The following is a 25,134-nucleotide window of genomic DNA, read 5'->3' on the forward strand; positions in this document are numbered from 1 at the left end:
ATGGGGTCTTATGTGGCAAAAACTGGAAATCACTGCATCATCAACCAACATTGGGGTGGGAGGAGGGCAAAGAAGTAATCTCTCCTATTAGCCTTTCTGAAGCAAGCATTGCAGATGATCTGGTCCGATTGATCATGAGGCCCCTTCTCAGTTCAGGAAGGGACCTAGAGAGGTGTAAAACCATTACAAAGAAAAATAATCTACCAAGCACATTCAACATGCATTGAAATCCTCGCTATATAGTACGGGGCCTCTGAGCAAGAACAGATTAGAAACTATTAGACAGTAGCCGGCCCGGATGCTCGGCTGAAGTTCGGTCTTGGTTCTGAGAATATCAGTCCTAAATATTTTTTTGCAAATGTTTCTTTCTACGCAGCCATCAGTCCCCAATTCGAAACAGGCATTATGCTTCACACAGGGAATTCCTCTTTCTGTGCCTGCTATGCCGAAATCATCAACAACCCAGCTACGAGACCAGGAAGCAAGCGAAGTGCATGAACAGCTGGGCAGACGAAGAACTAGATAGCACAATTTCCGGAGTAGACAGCCTTTCATTTTGAGTTCACAGATCCAGATCTGACTGGGGTCAGCAGAGATCAGCATCTGGCACAATTCAGTATCCCTTTGATGCCCTACACAAAAGGGATCGACCGTCCTAGTTTAGCGGCTAACAGGTCATATCACCAAGTCCACCACAACACTTTGTGGCACCTTCACAAAGAGATTAAATGGGCCACCTGAGAGAGTCTCTCCAGGGTACGAAGGAGGGATTTTGGCAAGACCCAACATAACAAACCTGTCTTCAAATCACACAACCAACGCTGTGCTGTGGATAAAGAGGATGTCAGCTTCTGGGCTGTCAATGCACCGGAAAGAACAAAACCAGGTTGCTTCTGTCCATCTTCTGTGAAGCTGCTTTCACTGCCAGGCAACATGATCTTTTAAAGGAACTGTTTCAAGAACAGCACAAAATAACAAATTACTAAGAAAAGAAAAGTAATGCCCTGCTGTTCTCTGGTTAGGACAGGAAACCCACCCTTGGAGTCTACAGCAGCCATTCATTTTCTCCGAGGGCAACTTCTTGAATGGGAACAAAAAATACAGGACCAGAAATCGTGGGCAGCTGGAACACTGGGAAACCTCTGGGAGATAATGATCCCCTCCACGGTATGTGTCATGGGCCTCAACTGCCTCGGTCGGCGATGAAAGACAAGTCAAAATGCCAGCTGTAGGTCGAGAGGGTAGCATGGCAGGGTGAGCGTGGAGACAGGGAAATGCCTGCAAGCAGCTCTAACAATAGCAAAATAGGGCACTGGGCAGGTTTGCATCAAGGCTTTATGACCACAGTTAATTTTTGATGCATGCTCATTATGAAATGCAAATCCTAAAACAAAGCAGACACACAATGTGGGAGTTTTGGGTATTTCCTGGCACTTAAAAGTGATGCCTTTAACACGTACCCCAAAGTGACTGGTCATTATCCAAAGGACAGAAGACAATGCACACATCTCCCACCTATGTTTTTAGATTGCCAGTGGTATACGCCTTTGAAAATCTCATTTGTGCTGCCTTCCTCGCTCACAGGCCTTTTGGCCACCAAGAAGAAGAGATGATAGCCTGAGTAAAAGGACCCACCTCCTCAGGGTCACCGGCAACTGATCGGGAATCCCAGCTAACAGACAACGAACGTTTAAAGTTTGAAAAAGTTGAAAGAAGAGGTTTGCTGCAGCACAGGGAGAAGTTTGAAACATGTAAAAATAAGAAAGAGGATGAGGGACTCGGTGTCATTAAATATAAACTAGAGGAAGGAAGTTTCTGAAGATCCTCAGGCAGAGGATTTTGCCACTTCAGAGCCTTTCTGTCTCAAACACGGCACCAAAAGAGCAGCTTGTCAGGAACAACGCAACCACTAAACACCACCTTCTGCTTCCATGACGTGGCTTTGGGTCAGAGGCCGAGAACACAAGCCTGTGGAAGGGCAGAGAGAAGGGTGGATGTGAATTAAAGGCAGCTTCTGCCACCCAGCCTTAGCTAGGGTCTGTCCTACGGCGTAAAATATTAAAACTTGCTGTTGACTGTGATTAACTGCCCACATGAAAGTTTGGGAATAGGACGCACTTGCAGGTGTCGCCCCTCCAAGGTTCAGTGAGCAGACGCTGGCTGCCTGCTGGATTTGTCACTACCACGAACATGTCAGCCAAGCTGACTGGGTCTTAAATATCATCCCTGCAAATTAGAGGTGGCTTCTTAGTCAAGGGAGAGCTTGAGACAGCATACCACCATCATGCTGCACCTCCAAGCCTGGCCAAACTAGGTAGACTGGCCTCTTAGTAAAGCAAAGGACAGTCAGGAGCCCTGCATCTTATTCCTAACCCATCAATAGCTTGCTATCTATTTACAGGCAAAAAGCTTTCCCTCCGTGTCCCTTTCCCCTAGAGAATAACTTGCACATGTATGATTCCCCTTGAGGAAAAGCATGATGCGAAGGCACATTATTAATATTCCTTTGTCACAAGAGATGTTGTTCAATACCTATTTGCACAGAAGGCTCTAGACCGTGTATTTCTGTGTTTGTGAAGATAAGCTGCCAACAGGCAATGGATCCCTATGGCCTCGGATACATCGATAAAAACAAGTCTGCTGTATTTTAAATAAGTGTCAGCATTTTCTTCCAAAAGGACCCCAGAGAGATTGTGGTTTGATCTCTAGGCTGTTCGCAGAGAAAGCCAAGAGAAAGAAAAGGCAGTAAGAGAAAGCAATGTCCCAATATAGAGGCAGTCAAACAAAACGTTGCAAATGCAATAATCTAAAATTCCCTGCCTTTCAGCCCATTGTATGGCAACTGGTGTCAGAGGAAAGGTCCTGTTCCTGGCTCTGAACAAGGCCTTATAAGCAGAGCCCCTCCATTTTTTACTTCCTTCCCCATATTACATGTTGAATCAGTGATGCTTAATCAACAGGGCAGTTCAGTTAGCCAGGGTCCTTCACGTTACGCTCTTATGAAAACTAATCACCAGGTATGCAAAGTAACAGACCAGACGGCAGCTTCAACGAGAGCCGTGAACATTCAGTGTTTTTAGAAAACCAGGCCACAACTACCTGCTGGTCAGATGGGATTCACGAAGGACGCAATTCTGTGACTTCTGTAGATTTAAATCAGATCCGTAGTCCCACTTGCTCACAGTTATTTATATTACACCCGAGAACCAGGTCACTCCAGAACCCCCCTTGAACACGGCCTTTAAGCGGAAGCAAGAACATCTTCTGGGATTTTCCCACGTTGAATCTGAGCTGTGTTTAGATTGCTGTCCCTCTAAACCATTGCCCTTCCTCGCTTTGCCATCAGCCGGAAGGGAGAGAGATTGAACCGGTCCGGGAGACTGTCAAGGATTCCCTGCTGGAGCGTAGGACGTGATGTGGTAGCACAGCCGACGGGGACATATTTTTCAGCCTTGCCGACAAACCCACTTAAAAAGCACCACTTGTAGATTTGACAGATGCCTGCATATGACTCATCTTGACTTCTTAGTTGATACCAGGACTCAAGCCAGGGTCATAATGCACAGACAATGACAGTCCAACATGACAGGTGCCAACTTGGAGACTGGCTGCACAGATAAAACCATTTAAAACCAGGATGAGCTTTTAATTAAAAATAAAACCTTCCGTTACTTTCCTAACCACATCTCGATCTGCTTTCCTAGAGCCCCAGTCCCTCCCAGCCCAGTGTGCATCAGTTCTAGATTGATTGCGCCCTTTATTCTAGACAGTCACTTGCCCTTGCAAGAGGGCAATGTCATTCCTTCTTGGTTAAATTGTATTATCCTGCCTAGTTTTTAGCATCTCCTTGGCTGTCCCTGTGTAATCCTCACAAGTGGAAACCTGGCTGCATTTTTGCTTGCCCAAAGCTTAGCTCACATCAGCAACGCGCACACTGCAACAGCAGCTCATAGCTAATGCTCTTAGGACCCTTGCTGGGCACTGGCACTGGGGAGGAGCATAAACCTAGTACATATACTGCATACCTCAAACCAGCTTACAGGGTCAAAATTCCCAACCAGCACCATTTCTTCACCACTTAAGAAGGGGCCTTTATATGCCTCATTAAAAAGATACCAAGAGACAAGAAATGACTTGAAAGCCTGCAAGTAATAGCAAGAAGAAGGTTTGTGTTAGTCATAGCCATGCTTCAAGCACAGCCTTTTACCTCCAGGAGTCCAGAAGGACGTGCTACAACGATGAAACTAGACACTCACAAGCACATTGCAATCCAAGATGTTGATATACGCTACAATCGTAGATTAAGATGTCACCATTTTATGGATGGGAAATGACACAGAGGAGTTACAGCCACACACGGCATCAGTAGTAGAGTCACGAGCAGGGGGCCTAGCCCTGTGCTCAAGTTTTTGGACCACAGTAGCTCTTCTGTAGCTTCAGGGTAATGAATGACCCCCCAGATAGAGCAATAGGATGACTGGAGGTGGTTATCCATGGTCAAAGATAACCATGAAACCATGTGTAGATGGGGTGGTCTTGGGACTAGGTCATGAGCCTACTGCTGAGTCTCCAGACGTTGTTTATCTTTTGTGTGTTTAAGGCTGATCATGTTCTTTCGTAACCTCCTTTCCATCATTTATACTTAAAAGGTATTTATTTACAAAGGCACCACGGACCCTTAGGAAGTGCCTGTACGTTATAATCAAGGACAGAAAAAACTCTAAGTAATCATAAAGGGTAGGTATCAACTAAGATAAGCCATCCTAGCAAGACTTCTAGGCCCTATACACCTCTGGATGGATTCAGTGTTGTACCTAGTATAAACACCCTTCCTTCAGCTACCAGGGGGTCATCTATGATTTTACGGACACGGCCGGGCAGGCAACGAAGGAGGCCTTCTGCCCACTCCCATTCTACACAGCTTTTCCCTTGAGCCTGCAACATATGAACTCCTTGTTCCCAAATATGCCCCGTTTTCCAGCTGGATACAAGAAAGGAACCAAACGCCTCGTTCTGTACAAGGGCACAGGGGATATATGGACAAGAGGCTGGGATGATCGAGTTGGGGCTGGTCCTGCTTGGAGCAGGTGGTTGGACTAGATGTGACCTCCTGAGGTCCCTTCAACCCTCGTTTTCTATGATATACTCAGTCTGATTTCTCTTGCATTCAATTCCACTCCTGCCCATAACATGGGGTGCAGGAAAAGAGTTTCCTACTCATCAGCTAGAACACATGGATCTGTCTTAGACGAGAAGTCTACACATCACCTAGCAGAGCAATTGAGGGTCAAGCCAAAAGGTTATTTCAAAGCATCTAGGAGTTTTCCCCTCCAGTAACTTCAGTAATCCCCCTTTCTACGCAGACAGTCAGCTCTTCCCCTTGCTCACTGCCACTGATTATCTAACCCAGGCTACCCTGCCGGAGTAGGTCCGTCTCTCCACCCTGATCACTTGATAGTCACGATAAGGCTACAAAAGCCTGACAAGCTGGCAAAGCTTTTTGGCAGCCGGCAACCACCAGCTGCTTGGTGATCTGTTAGAGCAGAAGTCAAATACTGCTTCTGGCTCTCTGTACAAATAGGCCATGGTGTTTACATGACCTGGTTAAGAAGTGACAAGTGCTGGATTGAACAAGAGGCTGGTATAATCTTTTTCTTACTCCGGGGCAAGGCTTTGCATTTGAACATAGTGCTAGTCAAGTATTGACAGAGGCACATGAGGAATGCCGCAATAAAGCATCGATAAAGCATGAAGAGGGAGGAGGGAAAAACAAGAGTTGCCTTAGTGTGAATGCACGTGCACACAGGCAGGATGCGATGGTGCGTACCGGAGCCTGCGGTGGCTGCGTGCAGCCAACAAGGCTATACAGTTTATGCCAAACATAATCACAGCGCACAAAAAAACTACATTCAGGAGGCAGTTTCATTCCACAGAAGCCAAGAGACACCGCTTTTGCAGCTGCAAGTCCCGCGTCAGCTCAGCTCAGTTCAGGCCCCCAGGCTGAAGGCGTCTCAGATTATATAATGAATGTGGCCCCTGTTCAGTGACATAAGGCAAAAAAAGATGACAGGGAGGTGGAAAGTCATACCTGGATTCCAAATTTCCTAGCTGCCGGAAGTTAAAATCCAGGCTGTAACCTTAAAAGAAAAAAAAAAAAGTGAAGCCACTCTGAGCTTTCTCTGACACATCCCCAGCTGGAGCAGAAGGTTTAATTTCCCTGAAGTATAACATAGGCAGGTTGCAAAAACATTGGGGTAAAGGAGTCATCAGAGCCCATTTCTTTGGATTACCATCCTAGCAATGGAGCCAGAGGCAGAAGACACGGGGTTAATACTGTACGTTTTACTAATCCACAATAAGGAGAAGGTGGCTCTCTCTACATAGGCCGCAGCTGCGTAACGGCTAGAAAAGGGAAGAATCATCACTGTTTTGCTCAGCAATGCCTTGTCATATGCCCTTACCCTGTAGCATATGGGGCAGATATGCTTAGAAGGGAGAAAAGGCATTGCCACGCGTTCTAGATTGGGAGCCGCATGTAGCAGGCAAGTACGTAATAATCCCAACCACTACATGTACCAGGCAAAGCAGCCCAGCTGCTCTCTTCCATGTGGTGCATGGGCCAGCTATTTCTAGCTCCATCAGAGACATCCTGTGCCACCTTGGACAAGTCGTGTAGCCTTCCTATGAATTACTGTAATTCACCATCTGTGGAATGGGGATACGTCTCAGCCACTGAAAAGCCTGTTTTGAAGATCAGCTTTTGATGTGGGAGAAACACCCACGTGCCTTAAGGAGTCCCTCAGAAAAGAGAGAGAAGCACAAATAAAAAGGCAAGTCAGCCTCTCCCACTCCTAGAGCATGGGTAAATAATCCTGGCCCGTCATGTGGTGGACAGTCCCTGTGCCTAGTTTCCATCCAACCCCCCCACAGCACTGAGCTCTGAAAGGAGACATTTGTACTCTATAAAAGCACGCAGCAGCCTATTTAAAAATGTTAATATACTTGGCCCTTTAACTCTGAAATGATCATCAATGGGCAGCACTGTGAACTTGTAGGAGACTGCAGGGTCTCTTTGGTAAGAGGAAGCCATTTGCCTATTGTAAAATTGCAAGAGAAACATCGAAACTTCTCCTTTTTTTTTTTTTAAATGTTCACTCCGCACATGGACAGCGTTGGCTGGATTCAAACAGCGGGGCTTTTGATTTGCAAACCATGACCTGTGGATCTCCAAGGACTTGAAAGCCCAGTTCTGGGGGGGCTGCATAATGGAGCCACTAGAGAACCAAGCAGTAGGGTAGGGGGCCAGGGCTAGGACAGAAACACACCAAAGACAGGATGACTCTTACTAAATAATCAACAGAGTATGCTCCTGGAGAGCAGTGCATTTAAACAAGTCTAATACCCCCTCCTCACCGCAGGCCCAAATGGGTAAGAGAACCATTTCCAGTTTGTAGGCAGAGAGCACGCCAGTAAAACAGCCCAGTTTAAGCGGCACATCTAACAAGAAAGCAGATTGGGCATAACAAGGGAAGAGATTTTGGCTTGCCATCCGATGCCAGCCTGTGATGAACACAGAGGCTTAACGAGCATTTGTACAGCTCTGCAAACCTGCCGCGTGTTATGTAAATGCTGAACACCGTACCTGCGACTGCTGTTAGGATCCAGATTCAGCCCGGAGCACATCTGTACAGACAATTACCACGCTGCTGAAATCAGAGGTTCCTACAGAGATGCTCACCAGCCCCGTGCCAAGGTGGCACAAGAGGGCATGGCTCCTGCGTGCCACCCCCTGTGTCTGTACTGCTTGTCACTGCAGAGCAGCTGGCTGCCAATTTTTTTTCTCCTGAGCCCGTTTGCTCAGCAGCCTGCTCCTCTCATGCCCTTTCTGGGCTCCGAAAAGCATAGGGAAAGCCCGTTAGCTCTCCCGTTTGATGCAGCTGCTGGAACACGCTCCCTCACTCCAAGGAGAACAGAAAGCAGAGGCAGGCACCGTGACAGCTTTACTCCTCTCTCAGTCAATAACTCTATGCAGCTCAGCAGAAGCATATACAGTAGCTAGCTCTGCAAAGACCACAGATTTTTTTCTATCGCTAATGTCTATTAGGTCATTCAGTCCCACTCCCTGCCAATGCAGGACTGCTCCCCACGATACATTTTCTACAGCTTCATCCAATCTAGTATTAATTAGAGTCCAACATTACAGCCAGGTGTTGAGCAAACGAGGTCTGGCTTGCTTTAAGAATGCACCTCCCTCCACAAAACCCTGCTAGAGACCATCTAATTCCCACCTTACAGATAAAAAAAAAAGGATGAAATACTTACAGCGAAAGCTTTTCTCCTCCTCGTATTAAAAAGAAAACCGTCTCCCGCTAGCCTCTGACAGCATGTGCAAACCAGACTGAGAATTCAGGGCTTCAGCACTTCCCTGAGAGGAAAACCACATTGCAACGAGACACAGAGAGCTGCTTGAGAAATGATTCACATACGGAAGCAAGCTGGCTTCACCAATGCTTTTGGCATTCAGCACACACACACGCACACATATGCATACTTGCTTGCCCAGGGGAAAGAGAAATATTATATTTCCATTGTACCAAGAGGAATCATTAATACCCAAACTCAGAGATGTAAAGGGCTTCAGTGCTGTTAGCAAGGCAGGAAAGGGGTCCTTTCCCGGACGTATTCCTTCAGACCTCAGAGCACAAGTGTACACTGGATAGATGGCATGATAAGCCTGTCTAGTCTGCATAATCTGATCAGCTGAACTGTGCGGCATGTATACTGCAGGAAAAAATAGGGAGGTGGGCATCAAAAGGAGTTGCTTTCTGCAGGAAGTTACAGGAGCTGAACCCCAGGGCCTCATGCTCCCCAAAGTCCTAATGGTTCAATCCAGCAGCACTAAAATATATTTCTCACCCACTACATTGCCTCCAAAATGTGTGTAAGGGTGGGAGAGGAAGGGGCTACATTAAAGCAGGGATTTAGTCATGATCTACCGTGCAAGGGGGCTAAGGAGTTGAACTCCACAGCTCCCTGGAGAGTCGAAGGCTGAGAACACCATGCCGACTGCACATCCTGTGCACCAAGAGAGAGAAAGCAGGCCAAAAGAGATCTTTGCAGAGATGAATCAGGCAGATGTAGGGTCAAACTGAGATGGGGGGAGAAAAACACTCAGCTCGACGTCTGGATTTCCAACACACTGAAGTTTGGGAATGCTCAGAGCCAGGGTTTCGGTTCCAGCCTTTAAAGAGACAGCAGCACTTGCAAAATTCTGATCTGGACCGGCATCCTAGGACATTCAGACCCAGGGGGCTGGTCTGCATCCAGCTTTAGGATGAGGCATCTGTTTTTCCACAGCAATTCGAACACAGGATGTAAGCAACAGTTATAAGGCAGCTGCTGTTGGATCATAAAAGATAACCAGGGAGGTTTCATGCTATCTGTTTCCAACTGAGGGCTAAATGCAGTGGCTGCCTCTGGACCATGCAACCCTCCAACCCTCATTCTAGGTGCCAGGTTGTCCCGGTGCAGACCTACGGGAAGCCAATGAGGTACCAAGGGGAGCTCATCACAAAAAAGATCCTTTGTCTGGCTGTTTTTACTGCAGAGTAGTCAGCTTTGGACTTTGGGTCCCAGCTCGTTGAGAAGAGGCCAGGTTTTGGACCCAGCTCTCTCGGGATGCACCCAGAAGCAGAGACAGCCCCATTCAGGTCTCGAAGCCTTTGGGCACGGAAATCGCTACAGCAGCATCTATTTAGGAAGCGATCACGCTCCGTTTTTCTGAGGTTTGCAAGTGTACAACTCAGCTGGATGGTCAGAGGTGCACACAAGGCTCCTAAACATATATTGTTCAAAAACATTATCCAGTCTGCTCAGCCCAGTCTAAGTGAACACAGGTAACAGGACTTTTCCATTGCCCACTTCCACGTGGCTCTGACCTCTTCCGGCTCCAAGCTATCACCAGCAGGCAGAGCTTTCTGCCATTCACGATAACAAATGACTAATGGATATTCTCGTCTAAACGAACTGTTGCTCCTCCTGAGAGGCAAGTTGTGTTATTTCAGTGATGCATGCACAGACAACATAGTCACTCAGGTATGCAATGTAGGGACTGTACTCAAATCTCCCCTCGATTTCGCTACGGGGCTGCCTTCGGAGCCAGAAAGGGTCAGCGACAAGGTGGCGGTGTCAAAATGAAAGGGCATCTTGGCCTTCTTGGTCTAATTCCAGTAAGACTCTGAAAATAATAAATGGCACAGGGACTAGGCCAGAAAATGCCATCTGAAAAGACTCCCTGTTTGAAAATATGCAGTGTTTCTGGACTGAAGCACATCACTGTCCTTTGCCATCTCTGCTGACTTCATATGGGGGTCAGTGAGAAACCGGCACTGGACTGTCAGCTCAATAGTTTTTCCTATCCCTCAGCCAAAAGAAAAAAAGGGGGGAAAAAAGAATTTTGTTCTCCAAGATATTTTTAGCCGTGACAAATATAACTTGACCAAAACCCAAAACTGAAAATGCTTGGCATGAGCACGATAAAGCCACAACACTTGCTCACTTGAGTTTCGTCTTAAAGCCAGTCGGGATCTGAGGAACCCTGCCATACCATCATCTCAAAGTCAACCAAACCTATAACAGGTATTCATTTATCCTGAGACCATTCATTGCTATTTATCTCACAGGCACTAATGAATTTATTCTCACAACTCCTTGATGGAATAGGGAAAAAGACACTCCATTTAACAAAGTCATGGTACCGGAAGATTATGCGACTTGCTCAAGACACACTGAAAGTGTCAGAGGATACCATGAACCCAGCTCTCCCGAGACCCAGTCCAGTCCCTTGAACCAAATGCCTTTCATTCAGCCAGCCACGGTGAGAAATGAGTCTATAAAATGAGACAAAAGTAAAGAATTGCCAAGATATTCATTTGAGATGGGTGGCATGCCAGTGAAACGTGTAACTGCAAAGACAGAGCTAATGAACTGCATGCAAGCTGGCCAATCCATCGCCACCCACGTGTATTATCACCATCATCTTCTTGAACAGACATTGCACGAGGCACAATGTGATCGCTTCACAGCAGGGACAGAATTGGAGCAGCATGTTATGAACAGCACCGTGATGAGCAAACCCTCCTCGTCAACGCAGCACAGAAAAGCAGAGCACCCCAGGAAATGAAGCATTGTGTGCCGTGCCTGGCACAGTACCTGCCCCTTAGCTCTGGAGAAGGCACGACGTAATGGGCGGTCGAGGGCTGGGTTCTCATTTGACCTGCAGGTGCACAGATGTAGGGAGGAAGAAGAGGGCTTGGCAAAGGGGCTCGGGCAGTGAACACAGCAGGGTGACTGCAGCTGAAGACTGGCATTTTTAAGCAGGAGTTGCAAAGAGAGACGCCCTGAGTAAAGCCATGATCTGTCAACAGCAATGTAGTTTCTTAGCAAGCTTCTAATTCTGTTGTGAAGCACAGAACATTACTGTCTGGAAATGTAAGTCCAAGAAGTACAGTAATTACAAGGGAAAGTCAATAAGCCGCTAGCCAGGGCAGTAGTAGGGCTGTGGCTTTGTGACTAGTCACCCTGCCCCTTCCTCCCCGCTCTGTACTGATCTCATACAAACTCTGTTTTATTTTTCTTTGCTCCATTTCATTGCTGATGACAGGAAGGAAGCTCAAATAGCTGGCAGAGCATTTGCAGAATGAATCAATCAACTCCCATTTTGATGATAAAAAAGAAACCGCCACTCAGTTGACAAGAGAATGCTGATCGAAAGGGCGTAAAAAGTGAACTCCTAAAGTTGTCCGCGAGACAGCCAAGTATACAAAGAACAAGTAATCCTGGTGTTTAGGGAAATACTATACAGTCTCAGGTTCAACCCGTGCACTCCAAGATCTCAGCCTGTACCACAGCCATCAACTTTGACCTGTGGCTGGAGCTAATGCTTTCTGCTACACGTGGGTGGGATTGTTCAACATCTCATGCTGATGCTGTAGAAAGTGTGACAGGTCCTTCCAGGTAAAAGACAAGTCCTTTCCACTTTGTGCAAGGACGCACCCTGTGAGCAGATGATCATTAAGCTCTGTTGATTCACCGTGGGGGGTACATCTCGTTAACACACCTGGGGACAGAGAGAGTAGCCCTTCTGGAAAGACAAACCTAGGGTCTGGAGCTGCTTTATCCCAAGGGCAGCTAAGGCAAAGGAGAAGGCTTGACCTGGGGTTTATCATCTCATTAATAAAGTGTTAAATGAGGAGAGGGGATGAACCTGCACAACAAGGGTTTTTTGTTCTGGCGCAAAGCAGGGTCACAACATTCACATAGGAACATAAGGCTGCAATTGTACTTGGCAGTGCCGCCAATTCCGGTGCCGCTCCGTTTATCGTCCAGAAGTCCGTGGCTGCGTCGATTCACGTGCAACTACGGGAAAATGATTCCTGACTGTGTGTGTTAAGCAACATCACATCCAAATGCGCTTCAGTTACCAAACCAGCCCTGACTCCAGAGATCAGTTTGAAAGGTTAAAAGCAACAGCAGACTGCAACTTGAACACGTTGAGGACTCCACTCTGAACCAAGGCATTTAAAAAGCCCTTTAATGCATCCTCCTTCACAGCTTCAGCTGGACACTCACTTACCCAAAGTCATCACTTTACAGACTGGCAGTGTTTTCTGATGAGTCCAGAGACAGGGCACAGAGAGAGAGGACTGGATCCTGCAAATGGATCTGGTGTAAACTGGTATATCCATTTCCAGATGCTGCTCTGTTGGCAGCACGCCTCATCCTGCACTAGTCACTCTAGTACCATGTGCTAGAGTGGTACAGCAGACCCAGAAAAAGGGTTCACAGAGGAGCAGGACGTCCAGCAGATGCTGTTGTGGCCGCAGGCAATCCACAGGCAGTTGGGATGATACAGGGAAAACTAGGAAGTGCCAGTCTCAGGGCTAGGTTATAACCTGCAGCCTAGGGCGCAGGGAAACAGCCCCGGTAGAGAGCGCAGGCAGGGGCTGGCGCACACAGGAATCCAACTGAGGAGTAACAAGGCCAGTTGCTAAAATCTGTGATCACAATGGACTAGAGCTGAACCACCAGGCTGTGCCAAATTACAAAGCAAACCGAGATCTAGACAATAAAACACAAGTTCCCTCCTGGTTTTAACAGCCTTAATTGAGGCAAGGTTTTCCTGAGCAGCACCATGGTTACACTGCTGACAAAAACACGAATCACAGAAAGCTGAAGGCAGTGGCGTGCTTCTGTGATGACAATCCAACACAGGCAAGGGAGGGGGAAACCCTCTCCAGAGCAAGGGTGGCTTAGTGTTTCTATCCCTGCCATTCAAAAGGACAGGTGAAGTGAGTGTCCAGCTACAACCCAGGGAGGAGTGCACCTGCAGGGCTTTTTGGGAAAGGCATGAAGGAAGGACATTACCCGCTGTGTCCCAAGAAAAACTAAAAACCACAGCACAACAAGTACAACTTGACAAAAAACAGAGGTCCCAAGTCTTTAACGCTTCATCTGCTAATTTTGCACTGAGCTACCACTATTCATTAACAATCAGCTGAGAACAACCAGGCTGAAAGCCACAGCGATTGCCCTACCAGGATGTAGTGAGGATATTCAGGCAGATGCACTCTCTCTGTGCTATCCAGAATGAGGTACTAGAAAAAGTGATATTTTATCAGGCCACAACACCCGCCTCCGGCTCACGCAAGAAAAGAATCAGGATGGACACTGACAGGAGCCTTCCTGGAAAAAATCATCTTATTCGGCTGCGGCTGCAGGCCACCGGGTCTGAGAGCAGAAAAGAGAATAAGATGAGGATCTGAGGTTGCTTTGAAAATGAAGAATTTGGTGCGCTGGTGGAAAGGGGCCTCTACGTGCAAAATTTGATGGTGCTTTTTAGGTTGCTGCAAACACAAGGAGCTGATCTGTCAGTTCTGGTTTGAAGAGACTCCCCGCATAACTGCTGACATTCCCAGATCGGAAGCAGAACTGCAGGGCACAACTTCCATACAGCAGCCACAAGGACTAGGACAAATTATCAACAAAAAATGACGAAGCACAGAAACGTCACATCCCCGGAGATGAATGGCATGGAGCGGGACTTCTGCAAACAGCTAACTGTGAGGCTGGACTGTGGTTATCTAAATAAAATTCCTGAGCTTCTGCTGTGCTCAACCCCGGGATCTTCCAAAGCTTCATAGGAATCAATTAAGCCCCACAACAACTGGTGATGCTGATCGACTGCATCCGTTTTATACACAGAAATGGAGACAAGGAGATACTTACATACTTGCCTAATTTTCAGGGGTGCTGAATGTCCGCAGTTCCCAGAGAGACTTTACGTGCAGTTCTCAGAGCTCAGCAGCTCTGTAAATCAGCCTCGGGCTGTTTGAAGCTAGGGGCAGTTTGAACATTTTGGCCTTTGCTTGACGCAAGCGAATTTCCGGAGAATCAGCGAGAGGATCTGAACGATTTCTTAGCAATTCCTTATGCCCAAAGAGGTGCTCGTGTCTTCCTGCCAAAGCTGCCCTGCAGAATGAACCGCTTCTAGGACTGTGGAACAGACCTGGGAAACTGGAACATGCCCCGAAACTTGGGGTCCTCCTTGACACCTCTAAAGGTTGAGGTTTTCCCAGAACTAACTATAATTTCACATTACAGCTCGGTAACAAATATGCAGTTATGCAATGCAAGGAAATTCCATCCTGAGACTCTGGCTCTGCCTGAGTGGCTGGGGGTGGGTTTGGAACAGCAAATCCTGCATCTGCGCGGAGACCTGGGCTAGATGATGCTTGAAACTGCTTCCAAATGTATGATTCCATTAAAAAAATATTTCCTTGTGTTACGTGATAAATAACGATCATTACTGCCTATTTGGAACCTCCACTGCACTGTTATTTAGCACACAATAGGCAGCTTATAGCATCTAAAGATCAACTGGGAACATGTTTATATTGAACAGAAAGAATGTCCAGGTGGGAAGTGGATCACGTTTTAATTGCCTCTGAAGAAGCTAGAAGCAAATGCTTCTGGATTCACATGTCAGCAGTGTAAGCTTCTCCTTCAGACACATGGCAAGTCTATTTTTACAGATGTACACAATACCATCTGCTCCAGCTCTTTCTGTCATAGCAGCTGTCATCACACACAAGCCCCAGAAAATTAATGCAAATTCCCATTGTCTAGAAGGTCTGTGGCTCAGCCCTCCCACGTTCTGTAAAGCACGGTTACCTCGAACATGAGTTTGACAGACGACCAGAAATATCGCTTACCCACACCCTTCAAAATCCAGGGGCAGCAGACATGATGAGCAGAGAAACATTTTGAGCCTCTGGGAAAGCTAGGCGACACTAGGTGTTGCGCAGAGCTGGCCCAGCAAGCTAATAAATGATTAATAAATAAAATAACCTCTTGCATGTCTACAAGTCCTTTAATCCCAAAAGAACTCAAAAGCCTGCAAAGGCTCTTGTATAAGCAGCCTATAAACTACCTCTGGGTCAGCAACGCTGCACAATAACATTAAGAAGGGTAAGCTGGGATGATTTGGTTATATAAACTATCATTCAGAGCGTGAAGCATGGCTAATTCCTTGTTTAATACTCATCATTCTGCTCACACATCTTCTCTCCCCATTTCTCAAGCTGCAAGACCAAGCTTGGAAGAATCATACTCTCCCTGGAGCTGGGACATGTGCACGTTGGTCTCCTCCAAGGTCCCTGGAAAGCAAGTCACTTTTTCCAAGTCATCTGCTGAAAAGGTTCAAATATAGCAACAGCACTGCTGCAAGAAGAGCAGATCACTGGGCCAAAAAGGAAGTGTTGAAATGAATCTGTGCAGTTTTGCTGCAAGCAAAAGCAGGACATCATCCTTGAAGAGCCAAGAGTCATCACAGGGAAGGGTCACCGAACAGGCTCTGACAGAGCTGTTCAGCTACTAGTGCCAGGGCAGGGCAGGGCAGAGCAGGGCAGCTGGAGAAGTGGAGCGCGAAAGAGCAGTTTGGAAACCAGAGAAGAGGGGAGAGCATACCCCCAGCAGCTCACCAGGACAGGCCCTTGGTGGGCCTCTCCTCCCCCAGCCCCACAAGCATGAACTCATGAAACCTTTCGCAGGCTGTGGGGTGGGGAAGTCTGTACTTTTGTTCCCCTTTGGGGAAAAACAAAACCAACCTTAAAAATCCTTCTTCTTCGTCATCTGCCTTGCCAAGCAGGATATCACTGTTCTGCATCCACTGTCAAGGCAAAGGCAAGCAAGCAGCTACAGTATGTGCCTTGGGTAGTCAACCATCACAGTGGTCTGGTCCATGGCCAGGAGCTCCTACATCCTGCACCCTGGTTCAGGCCACTGATGAGTTCAAGCACCCTCTGGGGAACACAGACAAGGGGGGACAAACAGAGAGTTAAATACATGGAACCAGTGAGTTTCCCATTTCCACAGAAAGAGGAAACACTTGTTCTCCAAATTAAATAAGAAACTCAGAAACTGTTTTTCTTGTTGATGGGAGAAGTGCAGGGCCACATCCGAAGTGCAGTGAAAGCAATGGGAATCTCTCCATCACCTTTGGTGGACTCTGGATCAGGTCCTTACAGCCTTGCTCCCTGGTTATAATCTGAAGGGTGACTGGAAGGTGTTACAATCTGAGGGCGAGCTGTATGAAACGGGTTGGCAAGTCTCAGCCACGTTTGCTGCCACCCTCACGACTACAGGAACGCGGCTTGATGGCTTTGTTAACAGTCTGGGTAGAAAGAACAAGGGATGAATCCACCCCAGCAGCCGGGCCTGCATTAAACTCTTACTGGAGCCCTGGGAGAAGCAGGCTGTGCCTAGGGGAAGTTTGTCCCGCTGCTACCTGGATGGTCCCTACTCTAGAGTTTGAGGGCAGAAGCATCCCAGGAGGCCAGGCCTTCTCCTTCCACCACCGTTAACCTGCACTGTAGCGAGAATAAACAAAATAACAGGATTTTTCCTGCCACATTTATAACTTCCTCCAAACTGCAAATCCAGCAGGCAGAACATTAACCTACAACAACTTGGGGAGCTGGGAAACCTTCAGCCGGCCAGAAAATCTGTTGCAGCAGTTACCATAGTGACAAAGTTAATGGATATTTAAAGGCAATTCACTCATAATCGCAGCTCCTGGACACCGGGAGGATTTAGGAGGAAGGACGCGCACCTGACTTGGGGCCATGGTTGCGAAGGGTGTAAGCAGGTCCACTGCAGTCTGTGTGGTGCTCTTCCAGCCTCAGCTACCCGCGAGTCTGACTCAGAAGGCCCATTCGATCCAAATCTGAAAGGGAAGAGCAGCTTGCAGAATGAGCCATCACAGGCTACCTTAGTCATAATGCCATGTCGATTCTGTAAGGCTCATTTCAACAGCTGTGGCTTCATCGATCCTTTCACTGAAAGTCACTGTCAAATAAAAAGCAACGGGCGTCTGAACAGTCATTGACTTTAACCTATGTGCAATCAAGGGAAGCCATGCAGAATTGTATACCTCGTCACGTTGTAAACTGACAATATCGTCCCGTGCGGTATTACAAGATGCAGACATTGAGGCTGAAAAGGGGGATTTGGGATCAAGTATCACACAGAAGGCCTGCTGCTACCGAAGAAATAATCCCAGCGTGTGCGGCTTCTGATCTGCCACCGGGGCTGGGCTTCTGATACCCTGGTTACCAAACCTCATTTTGGGGGTCTCCTGACAGCAAAGGTGATTTGTGGTGGGCATGGATGATGCATATTCCCCCAGTCACCGGCCCTTCACACCTGCTCCACCTGCATGGAAGGAAAGGCGCAATGGAGGTGATAACTCCCAAATTCAACTACAAAGGGTTTTTCTTGTGTTCTCAATTTGGCCCGAGGACAATGGGGCCATGTTGCCTGTTCAAGAGCAAGCTACCATAGATGCCTCTGAGCGCGGAGTGTCAGGATAGCTCAGTTAGGAGGGTTCTTCATTTCTAAGGACATTTAATTAAATGTCCTTTTCAGATTTCTAATCTGCTGTATTACCTACAGAGATGGGAATATCACGCAGTGGGGTGGCAGGACAGAGCCACTGCTTCTTAGCAGTGCGAGGAGCAACCAACCTGCTTGGCAAATCTGCATCTTGCTTATCAAACTGAGGATTCCTTTGCTTTTTCACTGCATCTTTCCCAAAGGCACTTTCCCTCCTACGCCAGCTTCTCTCCAGATTAGCACAGATCTCCTGAAAGAGACCTCGGGCTTCTATAGCAACAGTTTACCTCCCTGGGAGGTGACAGCCGATACTTGAGAGAGATCTTTTTTAGCATTTGAGTTATGACACAAGTGCTTTAAAAAATGCCAGCCCATGGCAGAAAGCACTGCTGTGTCTGATATCAGAGGCCAGGAGAAATTAAGTGGCTGTAACTGGGGTGGGAGAACCACGCCATCTAAGAAACTGTCTCCTAAAAGAGGATGCATGAAGTACCTGTGTGCTGGGAAGCTAGCGTGTGTTAGAGAGAGAAAACCCCAAGCCCTGCTCCTTCTCCCCAAACCGCAAAACTCACTTACGGGGAGCAGACCCAGCAGATCAGAGAAGATACGGTAAGACATGACAGCAGACTGCCTTGTGCTAACCCAGGGCACAAGGGCAGTGCCTTAGGATGTCTCAGCAGCCTGAACGCCCAAAGCTTGCCTTCTGGAGCCACGATCCTTTAGGGGCATGGTGGTTCTGCAGAGCAACGATATGTGTGACTGGAATGGAAAGCCCTGTTAGCTTGGTGGAGATATCAACCCCTCACCCAGACCTACCCCAAGCCTTGGCTTGCACTTTGTAAAAAGCGCACATGTGGCTCAGAAACTTGAGCAACTCTACTGAATTAAGGCAGATTTCACCGTGCAATTTGCTGTCTCTTGGGCTCTCCAGCGCCTTGTAAACAGTAGTTAAGCTGACAACGTAAGGGAGGGCTAGGGAAGTATCATCACCCCTAGTTTAGAGATGAGTAAACAGAGGAAGAAGAGGAGAGACACACAGCCAAGGTCAGCAAGTGAGTCAGAACTGGGAACAAAAGTAAAAGTCCCAACTCCTAATTTCCGCTGTTATCCATCTACGTTGAGTATAAAGAAAGGTTTGCAAAAGGTTATGAGTTACCACAAGAGGTGGGACAGGGGCTCCGATGGGAAGACAAACTGATCCCCATGCAAATCTGGCTTCAAGTGCCAAGGACTCTGCAGAGATGCTTTGCAAACCGCTGTACAACCTGCCACCACTGCTTTCTCTTTGCACAGGGCACGCTCTCTTCCAGAGGAGGTGCAAGCCCACACTAGCGCTGCAGGGAATGGATACCAGCCATGGCCTCTGCAGACATCCATTCATACACATGCAAGGCAAGTAAATGACGGCGATGGAGAGTTCCTCAGCAAACAGCCTAGCAGCATCTGCCACTACAAGCTGCCGGGTCTCAGGATTTTACTGTGCATCCTGCCCCAGCTCCCAGAACCACATTATCAGATGAGAGTCTCAGCATTCACATAAAGCTGGAAAACATGACCCCTCAAAACTCAATCAGCAGAAGGCAGATAAAAAGGGCTACTTCTAAAAACTGATGCTTGTCAAGGCAATTGCACCACTCAGGTCTACCATGGTCTTGTGTATTTGTGGTGTGCAATACCATGCAAGGGTACGTGAGCATGGGGCACACTTCGGCTCAGTCAGTTTTGCACCTCTCAAGAAAGAGGCAGTGGCAGCTTAACGAGTCACAGGTAGCTACAAAAATAGCCCCATATGCAGAAGTGCTTGTAGCTCAGCCGTCCACAGTCCCAGAAGATTATAAAGCTGGCAGCACTGCTGCTCAGAACATTTCTTGTGTCTGTCTCCAGGGGAGCACAAGAGTGGGAGTGAGAGTGAAAAGAATGAGAGAACCAGATTCTTTCCGTCTCCATCTGCAACCACTTCCCTCCCAGTTAGATCACTTCAGGAACAATACTGGGATTCAGATGACTGGCTCACAGACCAGAGATGAGTCCTGTTAAGACCTTCACTGCAGCAATACCCAAAATGACACCCCAAGACTATGCAGAAGAGGGCCTCAGCTTCTAGATGAGAAGCAAAGTATGCATCAGAACCAGGCTTCCTGGCAGCAGTATTATTTCTGCATTTTATATCCCGAGGGCACTCCCCTATGTTTCTATATTCTGCAGTGAAAGGTTGAATGTCATTGCTAAATCTGCCGTGAGCGACCGGTGCCTCCTGAATCTGGAGGGGCACTTGCAGAAGCCACGGACCCTGTCGGGGTGGGGCATCAGTGTCGGCCGTCAGGAGAGGCACTGTCCCCGTCAAGGGGGGCACATACACCCCCATGTCCCCCCTACCAGTCTCCTATGAATGTGCCAATCCAAGCCTGTTCACATCTAGGAGCTCCTGTGGTTTGCCCTCTAATGGAACTGAGCAGAGAGCTCATGAACACCTGTAACAATCAGCATGTGTCTGCTTGGGAATATAAAGTAAGGACTGACCTTTATGGGCTTTCCCAAGCATTAGCAGGAAAAGAGACAAGTGCATTTGGGAATACTCAAATCAGGAACATACAGCACAAAAACAGAGAACCTGTCAACAGAGGCTGGGACGAGATAGCATGCAAGAAGGGTCTTTGCTTCTAGAGAAGTTTGGTGTGGGCAACTCGAGAAGCGCAGGGTTACATTTATTCCAAGTTTGCAAGAACTTTCAGTCCTCTCTTGGCCTCGACCCTGCAAGCAATACACGAGTGTCTGGGTTTGCTCACAGAACAGTCCACTGAAGTTGACGGGATGACTTGCGCGTGCTGAAATGCTTGGAGGGTCAGGCCCTTCGTCTGCATACAGAAAACAGATCTGTAGGCAAGGGATGAGGAGAAAGACATCGTGACATTCATACTGAAAATAAATCAGTATGGTGGGGAAAAGAGCAGAAAACTATTAGTGCATACACTCTTGGGGGTGAGGGAACATGTCCGTTATCACAGATTTAGCCAACAATGTGTTTGGGGGTATTAAAAATCAATCCTGAAACACCCATCTCTGCTACCCGAATGAGAAGAAAATCTCAGTCCCATGCACTGTCAAGGAACGCCCCGCCTGGGACCCCAAGTCCTTCACTGGGCATTAACAACCCAAGCCAGCACACACGAACGTACATCAATTCAGCATGTTCCCCAACAGTGGAGGGGAAAACCTCCAAAACGCTACTCCAGCCGCACAGCCAAGCTCTTGGTGCCCAAATCCCAACCCCAGCACATCGCAGGAAATAGCTTGGCTTTGCAGTGTGGCTCGGAGATCAGCCAACGTGGACTATTTAGGATCGAAGGGAAGAGCGAACTTCAGTGCTCGCTATGGAGAGCATCCTGCTAGAGGTTCCTTCTCGTTAATGTAACGAGGCTGCTGCACTAGGTCTTGACATCTCTCCGCAGGCTGGCAGCTGCTGAAGCGCTTTTGTGGCAGAGAGAAGCCGCGAGCCGCCAGCAGGGGGCAGATGAAATCCACCAGGACACTCGCCGAACTTGGTGTGTGAACGTTTGAAGGCACCAGCAACCGGATCAATTTACCACGTCAAACCTAGCGTCACCGGCTTCTCCAGCTCGACACGCGTGTTAAGAAGCACCCTGACGGACACGCCACAGGGCCGAGCACAAGAGGACTCGGTGACTCCGAAGGACCTAATGCCCCAGGGCAGCCAGGACCACCCTGCTACATGGCAACAGGGAGACCCCGTCACTGCCGCAGATGAAGCGTTTCAGCAATCTTTTGAGGTGCTGGATAAAACTGACATGTGCTGCATCAAAGCATCGTGTCAGTATCTTCCCAGTCGCTTCCCATCTTCTCCTCCAGGCCAAGCCCCCGAACGAAGACCTTTCTTATTCGAGTAAAAATCGATGCAGGGCAAAGGGTCGCTATACCGGCAGCAGAAGCAGGTTTGCATCGGGGTTCAACGCCCCCTGATCCCCCAGCAGCATCCGAGCACCGAAGAACCAGAAAGCCGACGCGACCCAGCCGGACTGCCCCCGAGCGGGGACGCGCAGCCTGGACTCCCGAAGGGCACCGCGATCCAGAGAGCCTGTGCTGGCAGGCGCCTCCGGGAGCCGTCTATCAGACCGCCCAACATCGCCTATGCACAGCGCAAGGCAAGCCGCAGCCCCCAAACCCCCCGCAGCCAGCCAGCACGGGGCTGCTCTTGGCCCAGCGCTCTTCCGCGCCTGGGGCGGGGGCAGCCTCGGGGGTCCGGCTCCCACGCCAGCGCCCCACCCCACCCCACCCCACGCGCTGCTGGTCTCCCCGCCGCAGCGTGCTGGGGCCACGGGTGCGCCTTGCGGGGGGGTGCTGGGGCCTGCTGCGGTGACCTGTGCACCAGCCCCCGTGTACCCTGCAGCACCTGCGCACCCCTCAGCCGCATGCACCCCGCATCCCTATGCCTCCGGCAGCACCTGTGCACCCCCATGCACCCCTCATCCCCATGCACCCCTCATCCCCATGCACCCCTCATGCACCTCATAGCCCCATGCACCCCTAACACCCCCATGCACCCCATAACCCCATATGCACCTCATAGCCCCATGCACCCCTAACACCCCCATGCACCCCTCATCCCCATGCACGCCTCATGCACCTCATAGCCCCATGCACCCCTAACACCCCCATGCACGCCTCGTGCACCTCATAGCCCCATGCACCCCTAACACCCCCATGCACCCCTCGTGCACCTCATAGCCCCATGCACCCCTAACACCCCCATGCACCCCATAGCCCCATGCACCCCTCGTGCACCTCACAGCCCCATGCAGCCCACCTGCGCGCCCCACACACCTGCCGCCTGCTCTCCCGGACGCTCCCCAGCAACAAGGACCCGGCCCCCTGCACCGCCGCTCCCGGCCGCCAGGGGCCGCCGCCGCCGCGGGGCCCCTCGGGAGATGTAGTCCGCCCCCCCTCAGCGCGCGGGGACTACAACGCCCAGGAGACCCCGCGCGGGCGGCGCCGCAGGGCAGGCCGGGAGCTGCCGCTGGCGCCGGCCAATGGGGGGCGGTGCCGGGGCCTGGCACACGCCCCATCATGGCGGCGGCGGCGGGGCGGCGGCGGGTGGCGGGTCCAACCCGGCGCGGCCCGACGGGGCCGAGGCGGCGCCGCTGCAATACAGCGCCGTGCTGCAGCACCTGGTGGGCGAGCACCGCGCCCCCCGCGTCCTGCCCGCCGCGCCCCCCGCCGACTCCCGCCTCGTGGAGCGCCTCGCCGAGAGCTGCGGCTTCAAGGCCGCGCTGGCCTGCGTCGGAGGTGCCCCCCCGCCCCCCGCTGCTAGGGGGGGTGCCCCAGGCGTGGGGTGGGGGTACCCCAAGGGGGTGCCCGTGGGGTGGGGGTACCCCAAGAGGGGGGTGCTGCCCTGGGGCGGGGTACAGCAGCCGCCGTGGCTGACCCCCGCGTGCTCCGGCAGGGCTGGTGCTGGGCGGCGCGTTCGGCGTGTTCACGGCCGGCATCGACACCAACGTGGGCTTCGACCCCAAGGACCCGCTGCGCACGCCTACGGCGCGGGAGGTGCTGCGGGACATGGGGCAGCGCGGCGTCTCCTACGCCAAGAACTTCGCCATCGTGGGCGCCATGTTCTCCTGCACCGAGTGCCTGGTGGAGTCGGTGAGTGCCGCGCCCCCCCGCCCGCACCCCGTGAGATCCCGAGCGGCTCCCGGGCCGATCTGACGCCGACGATGCTGCCGTCCCCGCCCGTGACCCCCGCGCGTCTCTCGCTCCGCAGTACCGCGGCAAGTCCGACTGGAAGAACAGCGTCGCCAGCGGCTGCATCACGGGAGGAGCGATCGGCTTTCGAGGTGGGTCGGGTCTTGGTCGGCGCCGGGAGCGTCTCTCGTCCCCGATCCCCTGCGGGGTCTCTTCTTGGGGGGATGGGGACGCTGCCCCAGCAGCGCGCAAACCACTTCCCTTCACGAGTTCAAGGGGTTGCTCTGGCCCTTGCTTTCCTCCGCTGTGCCAAGGACACGTGTAGGCAGGGAGAGAGGGCGAAAGGTCCCATCGGCTCGCTTGAAACACCTGTGGGGACATCCTGCTGTTATGGCGCTTTTAGAAAAGCTGGTGTTTTCTCCCCTCTTTAAAAGGGACCCACCCACAAATAGGTGCGGAAAGCACTTGGCCCACAAGCACTCCCCTAATTATGCTCGTTATCTGTGTCTGCCTGGGACAAGCTAGTCCTTTTATCCGCCTCCATTGTGGTGTTCAGCCCCATGAAGGCACCTGAGACCAGTCAAATGCTCCTTTCTCTGGACCTGGCAAAACACGTTTGGAGCCCTTCTGGAGCGGAGAAACCACGACATCTGGCCGAGTCGGTACCTCATGCGAGTTCGGCCTCTGTGGTCATGCGTACGACATGGGATGCATGTGAAAGCAAAATGCAGGGAGCTTCACTGAAAGGGGTCTCTTCTTGCATTGCAGCTGGTTTGAAAGCAGGGGCCCTTGGCTGTGGTGGCTTTGCCGCTTTCTCTGCGGTGATCGATTACTACCTGCGGTAACAGCGGTGTCCGGAGGAGTGCAGCCCAGCTGCAGTGGGGCCACCAGCCTCGCCTCTCTGCCTTGCGCTTGTCCACCAGAGCAAGCTGGATGTTGCCTGCTGCGTTTCCTACACAGCTGACAATCGGCCAGCCCGTAGCGCTGGCAGGCTGCCTTCCGGCACAACTGCTGGAGCCTCTTGGAGCAGGGCCAGGCTCAGTGGTCAGTATCCTCCAAATGAATTGGCCGGCTGTGTCCGTTTCCAGGAACAGAGCCTGCTTTCCCCCTGCCTTCCAGACCCTCTGGGATCTGACTGCTATCAAATGCATCGCCTATGTGGAAAGATCCCTGCAGGCACTCCCTGGATACGGAGACTCGGCTGACCCATCTTGTGACTTGCTGCAGATGTTTAATGGTACCTGGTTTGCAGTGCAATATCGTGGGGGAGAACTCGTAGGCTCCAACTCGCGGCCAGTGCCCAGCTGCGTAGGTCATCTTGTTTCAGGTACCTGGGAGCTGGGTATCCCTGGGTTCAGCAAGGCCTCTCCTGGCATTGTGCTGCTTAATTACTGGTCACACTGAAATAAAAGCTTAATGGAGAGAAGGCCTGGTTCTGCAGAATTAACCCCTGGCAGCTGCACAGTGAATAACTGCCCCTGGCCGGCA

At 50.3% G+C, this 25,134-nt stretch overlaps 2 protein-coding genes and 1 long non-coding RNA gene across 6 annotated transcripts in view; 1 reads left to right on the top strand and 2 right to left on the bottom strand.

The window, feature by feature from the left end:
• The window catches only part of SPECC1 (sperm antigen with calponin homology and coiled-coil domains 1), a 124,011-nt gene extending 101,202 nt beyond the window's left edge, over positions 1 to 22,809 (bottom strand). The window contains exons 1-2 of one of the 4 annotated variants that reach the window (XM_090026460.1): positions 8,323 to 8,393; positions 6,089 to 6,137 (exon numbers count right to left, since the gene is read on the bottom strand). The gene's annotated coding sequence lies outside the window, so the exon portion shown is untranslated. Of the gene's footprint in view, positions 1 to 3,099; positions 3,231 to 6,088; positions 6,138 to 8,322; positions 8,435 to 22,791 lie in introns of those variants that run through there. The other 3 variants (XM_090026463.1, XM_090026462.1, XM_090026461.1) reach the window with 3 other exon arrangements.
• LOC149854311 (uncharacterized) lies at positions 15,320 to 17,840 on the bottom strand. Its single transcript, XR_016438978.1, has 3 exons — positions 17,171 to 17,840; positions 16,167 to 16,361; positions 15,320 to 15,716 (listed from the first exon to the last, which is right to left on the bottom strand). It is a non-coding gene; the product is annotated as an uncharacterized LOC149854311 (long non-coding RNA).
• A 173-nt stretch (positions 22,810 to 22,982) lies between the features above and the next one.
• On the top strand, positions 22,983 to 25,072 carry TIMM22 (translocase of inner mitochondrial membrane 22). The gene is made up of 4 exons (XM_090026473.1): positions 22,983 to 23,253; positions 23,411 to 23,607; positions 23,726 to 23,798; positions 24,415 to 25,072. Exons 1-4 carry the CDS (start codon positions 22,998 to 23,000, stop codon positions 24,489 to 24,491), a joined length of 603 nt encoding a protein of 200 aa, XP_089882599.1. The 5' UTR covers positions 22,983 to 22,997; the 3' UTR covers positions 24,492 to 25,072.
• Positions 25,073 to 25,134: the final 62 nt, after the last annotated feature.

Source organism: Crocodylus siamensis, chromosome 13 (assembly GCF_052110815.1).
Source record: "Crocodylus siamensis isolate JL-2025a chromosome 13, ASM5211081v1, whole genome shotgun sequence".
In the NCBI taxonomy this organism is placed as follows: Eukaryota; Metazoa; Chordata; order Crocodylia; family Crocodylidae; genus Crocodylus; species Crocodylus siamensis.

Coding starts and splice junctions, on each gene's coding strand:
- TIMM22 (XM_090026473.1), top strand. CDS start 22,998: ATGGGGGGCGGTGCCGGGGCCTGGCACACGCCCCATCATGGCGGCGGC. Junction 23,608..23,725: donor CCGAGTGCCTGGTGGAGTCG/GTGAGTGCCGCG, acceptor CTCGCTCCGCAG/TACCGCGGCAAGTCCGACTG. Junction 23,799..24,414: donor AGGAGCGATCGGCTTTCGAG/GTGGGTCGGGTC, acceptor CTTGCATTGCAG/CTGGTTTGAAAGCAGGGGCC.